Source organism: Aricia agestis, chromosome 8 (genome assembly GCF_905147365.1).
Source record: "Aricia agestis chromosome 8, ilAriAges1.1, whole genome shotgun sequence".
In the NCBI taxonomy this organism is placed as follows: domain Eukaryota; kingdom Metazoa; phylum Arthropoda; class Insecta; order Lepidoptera; family Lycaenidae; genus Aricia; species Aricia agestis.
In genome coordinates, this window is record NC_056413.1 from 16,036,562 (window position 1) to 16,048,637 (window position 12,076).

The following is a 12,076-nucleotide window of genomic DNA, read 5'->3' on the forward strand; positions in this document are numbered from 1 at the left end:
ATAATGTAGGTTTTTGTTTTTGAGTAAAATTTAGTGATTTACACTATTCCCATCATATAATACCATATTGTCGTCAAGAGAAGAAGTTATAAATGAAAAAGTGCTCATATGAGAATTTAGCTAATTGGGTTTCTAATTGGGATTGATAATATCATATCAATTATTTAACTTTTCTAGTAGTTTAGGTGTGTCAATGTTTATCCGGAGCATGTTATACATACATCTAAAGGTTAAAAGGTTGTGTTCTGAAAATTCTTGTTAAAAGTAAGTAATATTGAATTATTTACCTCTTTGGTGCAGTGTTTATCATGCATATACCAAAATACTTCAGGTTTACAAGGAAATAGTTTGTGAAATAACACAAAAACCTACAATGCAACTATAAGATTGTACCTGTAGGTTTTTGGTGAAAATTCATACTTGTTTTACAGTAATTATACACAACACTTGTGTTCCTTATACCTTGTATGTGTTTCTTGTGTACTAAATCAATGCAGTCTTAGCTCATCGCACAAATGCAAACCTTATTGTTGACTAGACATATAGGTATACTACACCTCACTTATGTTATTATTCTGAAACCTCACTAACACTAAATGGATTACTAAGGTCTCTACGTCTTTACTTATGTATCAGTTCGTGATTAACTTGAGAATACTTAATCGTTTTCCAAAAATTTGGACACTTCGAATGTTAAGTTTTTTGGTTTTAATAACGAATTATTTTCACTAAAATATATGCTACAGACTAAAATATAACTTATTAAGTAACTAACCAACTAAATAGCAATATAATTTAAGGCTAAAAAGTATGTAATATTAATAAATAAAATTACTAAAATGTAAACTATTCAGTAAAAGCTACTCGTTGGTTGGTGTTTATTGAATTGCTGTATTTGACGTAAAAGCAAGCGAGCTTATGTCAGATGTGTTGTCATGATACCAAATGATACGAAATTATTACTCAGTTAACAATGGAGAAGTGAGTTTTGTGTCACGTGACCACTGACTGGCTGGAAAATAGAGGTCATGGTACCAAAATGCGAGCCAGTCAGTATTCTGGCTGGCTTTAAGAGCTCATGATAGAGGCCCTGCAAGACGTAGTTGCCGCGCGGCAATCTGCAGTTTTCATACTAAATTCATAATAATAATATGTAATACACTGTGTAATACACGGACAGCTCGAGCAGTTCTTGAGCGGTCGGAGCAGTCGTTCTGCGGACGTGTTTCGTTGTGCGGTCGAACAACAAAGGTGTAATGTATAGTTGACTGCATGCTACGGTCGTGTTGCAGTCGTATACGACTACAGTCTATAACGTGACCATAGTAAAAGGAGGGGAAGTAAGTTATCTTCATACAAAGGCACCGCGCGCGCCTTGTATGTGTGCGCCATAGTATTAATGCGTCGCCACACGGCACACAACATAATCTCGGCGAGTTTTCGACGAGTACCAGCAGGGGCCAACACATGTTTATTATGACGTGACCACTCTAGAGCAGTCGGTCCCAACTGCAACTTGCGGTCTGCCTATGGCCAGTATTAAGGCCTTGGCCACCAGCTGAGTAGAAAGCGAGACAGATCTTTCGACCAATTTGATTGCCCGATGGCCCTTGTCTGGCCACTATACTCGGCAGGTGTAATCAAAGCCTAATAAACATACTGAAGCCGAATGCACTGTCTCACCGCTCTACTGGGTAGGTGTATTATAACCCCTAACTGTTAAAATGTTAATGTTATTGAGTTAAAACTATTTAGCCATCGGTAGTTATAGGTACAACATGAAATATAATTTAACATGCAAAGCTAGTAAGCTAGTAGCTTAGTAACTCTGCTAAGTACTCACATAATATATGTTTTTACTCGATCGAGCAATCACGTCGAGCAAAACCCGCGGCTTGAGCTTTCGTCCACACATTCAGCATTACTCTATCGAGTAAGCTCGCCGTTCAGTATTCGCCGAACCGTTCGAGCCAAAATATTGTCTGTTCAACTAAGGAGAAGGTCGACTCAAGCGTGTGGTCACGTCCACACACTTGAGTAAAGCTCGACGACCCGCGTCGAGTAAGTTCGAAGGAAACATCGAGCCGGCTCGATGCGAGCCTTCGAGCTGTAAGTTTTGCGGTCTACACGGTGGTTTTTGCTCGATTGGGAGTAAAACTATCGAGCAAAATCATATGTGAGTACTTAGCATTACACTTTCGTAGCTTCGCCGAATTATTAGTTTAATTTTCTAGAAGTTCGTACAATTTTCGCATAAAGGACAAATAAAACGAGTTATTTTGCGTTTTTAACTAAACTAGCGTGTAATAAGTACTCGTGTTTCTGATCTTGTTCTCTGACGAATTTAACATAAACGAATGGCAGAACGACAGTGAGGAGGGACAATGGAAAATTTTACTATCAACCGATTCTTGAGAGTTGAGTTAAGCCTAGGCTAGAGCCGGCGCCAGACATGGGCTTCAAAGTTTGAGCAAACTTTGCACAAATAGGAAAATGCCAGCAATAACTTTGCACAAACAGGGAAATGTCAGTGCCACACTTGGCGAATTTGCGTATTTGATCACATGTCTGGCGCCTGCCTAGGAGTTCAGGCTTCACTAGCCCGGGATAAAAAAAGTACTGTCAAGTGTCAAGATGACATTGATTGACTAGCGAGAGTGAATATGACAGTGACGTTTATATAACAACAAAACTTCTATCACGTAAGTACATAAAATTTATTTGTTTCTCCTGTAATAAGTAACTACTGATTACGTGATACCTAAAACTATAATAATTATGTAAATATTAACACCACTAAAAGCATTGACGTCTTCATTGTTGTCGTTTTATGGTTTCTTATAGTACTTGGCGGGGATAACTTTCTTATCATGTTCAGATGGAGACCGGCTGCTAAGTGTGCAATACGTAGCGCTCATCACATAAATACCAAGAGAGTAATAAGTTTCAGCTCCACTATGACTGACAAATTCACGCTGCCGGCCAGATATGGAGCTGGAGAGAAGAGCGTCTGGTAAGTTTTAATTGAGAGCAATTTACGTTTATAAAACACAATTTTCTTGCTACTTCTATTTCTATTCATAAAAATTCATGTTCAATAACAAATACGATAAGAAGTGTCAAAGTGTATTTTATTAATATTGAATAATTATTCCCGATAATAATGTCCTATGTCCTAGAGTGCCATGAATATCAAACAGATGGCAGATAATATAACAGGAAAGCGGAAAACTGCTTATTCGAAGAGCTTTTTTGATTCAATAACCTTAAAATTTATCTGGTATATTTAAAACTAAAAAAAGCATACAAGAATTATTAATATATTATGTGCTTGAAAGTTTTTAATAATTACATAATTTTGTGTTTAATGTAGATTTTAATAAATGCTATCTTATTTTCTGTATTCATTACAATAAGTAATATTCTATTACATTATTTATGTTCTTTATAGACATTTCTATTTTTATATAATAATTAAAATAATTTTCGTACTATTTCAGGATTGAATATATTCAGTTAGTAGCGGAATATAAGCCTGCAGTGAACCTTGGCCAAGGTTTCCCGGACTACTTCCCACCAGAACATGTCACGAAGGCCCTGGCAGATATCGCAACCAGTGAGAACCCACTGCTACAACAGTATACCAGAGGATTTGTAAGTGCTTGTTAAATTTTTTTTTATTTTTTAATGAAATAAGGGGGGCAAACAAGCAAACGAGCCACCTGATGGAAAGCAACTTCCGTCGCCCATGGACACTCGCAGCATCAGAAGAGCTGCAGGTGTGTTGCCGGCCTTTTAAGAGGGAATAGGGTAATAGAAGAGAATCATAATAGAACTTACTAATCATGTGATTGTAGTGTGAAAACTATCTGCTGATTATCATAAGGCCACAGAATAGGTAATGATAAGGCACAGAATAGATAATAGTACAAGTAAGTATGTAAGGCTCGAATTTATATGCGTCTGCGCGACAGAGCGGTTTGGCCCCTACACATCAAAATCACAAGCAATTGTAAGCGCAGTCCCACTATTGTTACACACAAATGCTTATTAACTTGTGTAGTGGCTAAACAGCTTGGTTGCTCATATAAATCGAGCCATGCATATTTTTATACTAGCCATGATTAATCATGTGCATGCACATGCATTGATAATATTCAAGTGGCAGATAGTGTGCATGCTATCAGCCACTTGATTATCCTAAGATCTAGAACAAAAGTTTAGTTTTTGTCCTAAATAACGCCATTTTAGTAATTTTATACCTTAGAACAGGAGTTCCCAAACTGTGCGCCGCGGCGCCCTGGTGAGCTGTGGAAAGGCAAGAAGGGCGCCGCGCCGTGAATCGATCCTCCATTATTATCCAAAACCACAAATATTATAAAATAAAATTAAAGTATAAATTATACAAAGTAGGCAGATGATTAAATACTTGTTTATTATTATTAATTACTTGCTTAACCTAACTATAATCATTAAAAGTGCTTATTATTATGTATATTTTTGTAATAGCTAGGTAGAGTAGGGCGCCGTCACAAAATATTTAGACTTATAAGTGCGCCGCAGGCTGAAAAATATTGGGAACCCCTGCCTTAGAAGATATTTGAAAGAAACAAGATACAATATTGGGAAACATTAATAAATTCATAACAAAATATAAAGTGTCTTAAACTCTTATCAGTAACCTTTATCTTCAGAGCAAGTGTGTTATCACTTATCAACCTAGTACACTTATTAGTAAATAGTTCATAATTATCTCAAAGATACCATGGAGACTGCTTCCGTATATTATATAATTTATTATAAACATTAAATTTAAATAAACTATAAAAGCAAGATTCTATTGCATCATACCACATGACTTTTAACTTTGGATGTTTTGTAATAATGGTACAAGTTTTTTATAAAAACTTTCGCCAATATTTAACAGAGAGTCCCTTACTAATAAAAAGATCCATACTGTGTATACAGAAGTTCACATATACAATATGTTTACATGATAAAAAAGTAAAAATTTGGCCAAGTGCGAGTCGGACTCGCGCAGGAAGGGTTCCGTACCGTTATTGAGCGAAAGTTGACAAAAAGTTGTGTCTTTGTATGGGATACTGAAATATTAAAGAACAAAATATATAATTAAGAATTTTGTGACCATATAAAGTGCCTACCTGCTACCATTATTGCTTACGAGCAAAAAAGGGCAAAAACATTAAGAATGTTGTATTAAAGCCCCTTGTAAATATTTATTTTATTTTGTTTTTAGTATTTGTTGTTATAGCGGCAACAGAAATACACAATCTGTGAAAAATTCAGAAGTCCTGCCATAGCGGTTCTTGAGTTACAGCCTGGAGATAGAAGGACAGACATTGAAGTCTCAGTAATAAGGTCCTGTTTTTACCCTTTGGGTATGGAACCCTAATAAAATAATAAGTAGAAGAACTCAAACAATTTTTAAGCAAGTACACTGTACTAATTTATTTTGTACAATGTAAAGATACATTATAATTTGATGTGAACTAAACATGTTTACTTGTTTTAAATATTAAACTTTTCACATCTAGGGTCACCCCCGATTGGTGCAAAACTTAGCAAAACTATACTCTCCCCTGGTGGGAAAGCAGTTGGATCCATTGAATGAGATATTGGTCACCAATGGGGCATATGAAGCCCTATTTTCCGCTATTTTAGGTAAGTATGGTAGTTAATTAAAAGGTAAGCTACCTTTTAATTACTTACTATATCCTTAATTTTATAAGTATTATTTGTACTAAAGGCCTGTTTCACCAGTTCCTGATAAAGTGCCGGATAGGCTATCCACAACTTATTTGACAGATTGAGAGAGAGAACTCATTCTCCATACAGTCCATACTCTATCTGTCAAGTTAAGTTGTAGATAGCATATCCGGAACTTATCAGGATGTGGTGAAACAGGCTCTGAGTATAGTAAACTTTTTGAATTTACAATTATTTTCCCTGATAAAAATATCCACAGCTTACCGCTGTAGATGTTTAGCTGAACAATCAATTTAAATCATAGAGACACTATTATTGTATATTGAAACCATCAAATGAGCCCGTCAAAATAAACAACTTTTTCTATGAGAACAATGCTGGGAACTTAAAATCCGTCTTCATACCCACACAAATTGTCGATCCGGGCATCCGTATGGGTATGAAGACAGCATTTTTTTTTAGTTCCCAGCATTGTTCTCATAGAAAAAGTTGTATTTTAACTGAAATTAATAATTTCACTGTTTTCAGGACATGTGGATAACGGTGATGAAGTAATAGTCATTGAACCTTTCTTTGACTGTTATGAGATCATGATCAAGTCTGCTGGGGGTGTTCCTAAGTTTATTGCGTTGAAACCAGTAAGTATTTTTAAATAATTTTAATGTACCTATTAGGGTGCAGTTGATGAAAACTGACTAAAAAATCTTTATCCTTACTAATATATATGCGAAAGACTAACGGCCATTCCCAATATTTCATCTATCTGTGGTTTTGCCCTACTAGAGATAGGAATAGCTCACAATTGACATAAAATATATGTCTCTAATGTCTAATGTTAGCTATTCCTATCTTTAGTAGGGCAAAACCAGAGATAGATCAAATATTGGGAACGGCCGTAAAGAGTGTCCGCACGTCTCTCTGTTACCTCATGCTTAAACAGTTGAATCAATTTAGGTGAGTTTCCCACTATCCAGATACTTTGAAAGACGAGAAAGGTCTTAGTATAGGTATAGTCAAGAAAATTGTATGATTCCCGCGCGATTGATGAATTTTGCCGAAATGGATTTGCGAGCGTAACCCTTTGGGATTGTGGCTCTTAGCCTGACAGATATTTTGTTATTAGCCATACGCATGTACAGTTCGTAGAAGAAGTTGAGAAGAGAAGTTGATTCATATTCAGATGGCGGACCTACGTAATTTGGTTGCGTTTTGTCAAATCCAGCCAACAGATCACGAGTGACGACTAACGGCCGTTCCCAATATTTGATCTATCTCTGGTTTTGCCCTACTAGAGATATGAATAGCACACATTAGACATTAGAGACATATATTTTATGTCAATTGTGAGCTATTCCTATCTCTAGTAGGGCAATACCAGAGGTAGATCAAATATTGGGAACGGCCGTAATATTGAATTGACAAAATCCAACCAAATGACGGTTTGTCAACTGGCTATCAATCAATTTCTTTTATAAACTTAAATGCCACTTTCAACTTACAATATTTTACAGAAATCATCATCCGGAGTTATAACATCAGCCGACTGGGTTTTAGACGAGAAGGAACTGTCCTCCCTCTTCAATGAGCGAACCAAGATGATAATTGTGAACACACCACACAACCCTCTCGGCAAGGTGTTCACGCAGCAGGAGTTGGAGACGATAGCGAACCTGTGTATAAAGCATAATGTGCTGTGCCTGTCAGATGAGGTGTATGAGTGGATGGTGTATGAACCGAAGAAGCATATTAGGATAGGTGAGTTGTTTGATTTACCCTTACCCTTATTTTATGAATAAGGGGGCAAACGAGCAAACGGGTCACCTGATGGAAAGCAACTTCCGTCGCCCATGGACACTAGCAGCATCAGAGCTGCAGGTGCGTTGCCGGCCTTTTAAGAGGGAATATAGTAATAGGGGAGGGTAGGTAAGGAAATAGGAGAGGGTAGGGAAGGGAAAAGGGTAGGGGATTGGGCCTCCGGTAAACTCACTCGGCGTAACACAGCGCAAACGCTGTTTCACGCCGGTTTTCTGTGAGCCCCTGGTATTTCTCCGGTCGAGCCGGCCCATTCGTGCCGAAGCATGGCTCATCATCATGGTCACCCTTATGTGCTAATTAATTATAGCCTTCTTATACACAATAGAAGCCGCATAATATTTATAGTAGTATGAGGTAATATTATGTATTATAAACATAGTACTTCCGTGGTATGCAGTAAAGACAAAACATATCTATTGACTATTGTCTATTTCTGTGTCCCGTTTTTACCCTTTGGGTACGGAACCCTAAAAAAGAAAACATTATTTTTTCTCTCACAGCCTCAATGCCTAATATGTGGGATCGCACCATCACAGTGGGTTCCGCCGGCAAGACCTTCTCCGTGACCGGGTGGAAGACAGGCTGGGCTTACGGGCCCGCCCAGCTCATGAGGAACCTGCAAGTGGTGCATCAGAACTGCGTGTATACTTGTGCGACACCGATACAGGTGAGAAATAGGTAGATTTAGGCCCAACTTCACCAATGTCGTGATTATACGTGGGAGAGCCATGCTTCGGCACGAATGGGCCGGCTCGACCGGAGAAATACCACGTTCTCACAGAAAACCGGCGTGAAACAGCGCAAGTGAATGAGTTTACCGGAGGCCCATCGCCTACCCTCCCCTATTACCCTATTCCCTCCCTTCCTTCCCTAAGGCCGGCAACGCACCTGCAGCTCTTCTGATGCTGCGAGTGTCCATGGGCGACGGAAGTTGCTTTCCATCAGGTGACCCGTTTGCTCGTTTGCCCCCTTATTTCAATAAAAAAAATGTCGCTTAGTGCTAACAGCTTGTTAAAATGTCAATATGTCTTCTCATTAATTCCTATGAAAAACGAAAGAGGTAACGTGATACTAATTCGATCATTAACTTTAATGGACCAAGAGCCTGCGACGGCCAGACCTTCCTTAGTTTCGTAATGCTGAAAGTTTACCTGTTTGTGACCTTTAGGGCCAACGCTAAAACACGGGCGGATGCGGGCGCGGGCGCACGCGTCGGAAGACCCCCGCAGGCGCCCAACTCATTTAGCGCTGCTTTGTTGTGTGTGTTGTGTTGTGTCGAGTAGATTACCATGGATTATTTACTAATTTATTATTTGGCAAAAAGACGTCAACGGAAACAAAGTCGATTGCGAAAAGCGTGCGCCTGCGCCGTACCCGCCGCGCGTGTGACAGTACGTCGCCCCCGTCCGCGCTCCGTCGCACGCGCCTGCGCTGCCTATACTATTTTTCATTATACACACGCGAGCGTGCGCCCGCGCGAGTTTTATGTTGGCCCTTAGATGTAAGAACCACCAGCAACTATGGAGTTTCGGTCGCGGTTACTTTAGGAGGTATCCAGTTCGGAAGGTCTACCTGACCTTCGAGAAAGAGTCAAGCTCAATTTCATAGCTTATATTATTCGCGGTAAGTGGAGGAATCTCGTCTTTCAGTGCTGGTCATTTTTGACAGTTGCTTCCCACTGCTAGACACCCTCCAAGTCTTAAGAAAATTTAAGGGTGTCTGGCAGCTGTCAAAAATGTCCAAAAAATGTCCACTTACCGCGAAGAATATAAGCTATGAAATTGAGCTTTACAAGGTCTTTCTGGAAGGTCAGGAGACCTTCAGAACTGGATACCTCCTAAACAGGTAAACTTTCAGCCTTCCTAAAGGTCTACAACTACAGAGTCGAGCATTACATCAATGAGGGAGGAGTGCCAAGCATTACAATGCGCGCCTTGTAATGATACAATGTGTAATATATTGATACAACTTGTGACATCAATGCAACGTGACAGACGACAGTGAAGACTGAAGTCAACTTGCTACATGTAAAGCTCTAAGTCGAATCTATAATGTTACATTACGCGAATGCTCCCGCCTCCCGGTGACGGAGCACCTTTAGTCTTATACTTTGACTCAGACTTTCTCTAATTTGACATCCAATTTCCCAGGAAGCCATAGCCCGCTCCCTGGAGTTCGAGCTAGCTCGGTACGACACTCCGGAGTGCTTCTTCACATCGCTGGCTCGGGAGCTGCTGGCGAAGCGCGACTACCTCGTCAAAGTGTTGAGGGATAACGGGTTCAATCCCACCGTGCCAGACGGCGGATACTTCATTGTGGCGGATTGGACGAAGTTGGGTGAGTAAAAGTGCTATAGTTTGAAAATGCTATGAAACTCGAGGTATTTAAGGACGCTATCACTAAAATTAGCAGGTCAGTACGAATATCGACGTTGAGGACATTAAGCCCGGCCGCACATTGTCCGAATTCTGATCAGAAATAGTTGAATTTCGCCGGACCGCCACCCCGCACACTATCCGAAATATCCTTCCGGCGAGTTCGAGCTCACTCGGCTCAGTACAAAATGTAAGAGACAGCGCGGACGTTCAACTGTTTCTGATCAGAAATTTCGGACAATGTGCGGCCGGGCTAAAATAACATTCAATATCAGCGCGCCTTGTACAGTGGCGGTTACGACGCTCGCCGCGTTCTTGATAGGGCGAAAATGTATGAAGAAAAAGAGCGTTTCTTTTTTTTCTTATAAATGGAAATGTTATTTATTTTTATATATAAAATATTTAGCTATTCGCACAGGAAACTAAATAAGCAACAATTTTTTTGTATCTATATTTATTTTCTTTAGTTCAGTGTACAGCTATAATGATACCTAATCAAACCCCATTTTTTTTTAATCTTTTGCGATTATTGTGATGGTTAAAACGTATTTATGTGAAAAATTTTGTATGCGACTATAAATTTTTCATGGTGTAGACGTGGAGACGAATACGATAATATTATCTTTCAGTTGAAACCAAAATATCCTCGCAGTGTGACTCCTAATTCTTTAAAATGGTACCTGAAAATTGCTGATATTTGTGAAAAAATGCAATAGCGTCCTTAAGTCTTAAAACATCTTAGTCGCATAAAGTTGAAGATGTTGTCAAAACACGTGTTATTTTTTAAACATCTCTTATTTTGTTCAAAAGTAGGTTTAAAATAGGAAGTTGGAACAGTAATTCTAATAAATGTTGATAATGGTTTTGCTAATCTGGTGAAGTGAGGAATTTAAAAAAAATCGATTAAGTAGGTACAGTTTTTCCGTGAATATGGTTGTAAAAACCAAACCAAGATTCTTTAGGTACATAGAACCACGTTTACGTATTATTATTTTTAACGATATTAGTTACGTTTTAACTATTTACTTAGTAATCTGTGCTATTAGCGCAATCAATTTCTGAAGATTTTTTCAAAATCTGTAACATCTCACTTTCTTCAATTGAAAAGGTGAAAAAAACGCATGTGTTTTACTGTGAAACATTAATTGCCAACAAGAACCTACAATAACACAAAATAAATTTCTGCAGGCAACAAGATAGATCTGAGCGGCGAGCCGGACAAGTACAAGGACTATCGGTTCACCAAGAAGTTCGCTAAAGAGGCCGGCGTGTTGGCGATCCCGCCGTCCGCATTCTACTCCGAGCAACACAAACATTTGGGAGAGAAATTCGCTAGGTTCTGTTTCATTAAGGTAAATATATTACACTAAAAATATAAGGACTGTTAGAATGTAATATAGCCATTAGCCAGTAACCTTATAAAATAGAAATGATTAAAGATAAGCTTTAAAATGCATTGATGAATAATAAAATTGTACTATAAGAGAAGTTGATTCCTATGCAAATCGGGCACCTAAGTAGTTTGGTTGGGTTACGAGTTACGACAAACCCAGCTCACAATTAACATTGAATTGATATACCCGACCAAATAACGTTGGTCTGTCAATTGCATAGGAATCAACTTCCTCGATGGTACAAAGAAATTACATATTATTATTAGAAGCAGCTCAACTTAATCAGTATTCTCCCATACAATTTGTCTAAAGGTTCCGTTCCGATCAACTCGGCAAGCGACCGCGACCGACAAAAATCCAAATACTTACTTACTTATATCACATAGGCAATGGCTTCATTTTCTACTGGCATCGGGCGACTTATGCCGCTGGTAGAACAAAATGAGGCATAGGTTCTCCTAGGTCATAAAGTGGCATTTTGTTTGAATTTTTATCGGTCGCGGTCGTTTGCGGCAAAGTCTGGAAAGCCACCCTCAGTGCTGCTTTACTATTCTTCTTCATATGCCTGATAGTAGTTTAGGTAATTTTGAAACAAATTAGTAGTTATTAATCTTTTTATTTCTTTCTTTACAGAAAGACGAAAATCTCGTCCTCACAGAGAAACTCATGAAGGAATGGAGCGCCAAAAAAGGCTGAATAAAACTAGTAATAATATGTAATATATGAAGGCTATAAAATTGTATTTTTTACTATTTGTTATCTCGA

At 38.6% G+C, this 12,076-nt stretch overlaps 1 protein-coding gene across 1 annotated transcript; it reads left to right on the plus strand.

The window, feature by feature from the left end:
- Window positions 1-2,733: 2,733 nt before the first annotated feature.
- Window positions 2,734-12,008, plus strand: LOC121729344 (kynurenine aminotransferase). Its single transcript, XM_042117825.1, has 9 exons — window positions 2,734-3,013; window positions 3,501-3,654; window positions 5,556-5,682; window positions 6,256-6,365; window positions 7,239-7,482; window positions 8,043-8,209; window positions 9,693-9,879; window positions 11,106-11,269; window positions 11,945-12,008. The coding sequence occupies exons 1-9, from the start codon at window positions 2,871-2,873 to the stop codon at window positions 12,005-12,007; spliced, it is 1,359 nt and encodes a 452-aa protein (XP_041973759.1). The 5' UTR covers window positions 2,734-2,870; the 3' UTR covers window position 12,008.
- The last annotated feature ends 68 nt before the right edge of the window (window positions 12,009-12,076 follow it).

Excerpts from the sequence above, each read along its gene's own strand:
- LOC121729344 (XM_042117825.1), top strand. The coding sequence starts at position 2,871 with ATGTTCAGATGGAGACCGGCTGCTAAGTGTGCAATACGTAGCGCTCAT. Across the intron at positions 3,014-3,500 it reads GCTGGAGAGAAGAGCGTCTG|GATTGAATATATTCAGTTAG; the intron begins GTAAGTTTTAAT and ends GTACTATTTCAG. Across the intron at positions 8,210-9,692 it reads CTTGTGCGACACCGATACAG|GAAGCCATAGCCCGCTCCCT; the intron begins GTGAGAAATAGG and ends CCAATTTCCCAG.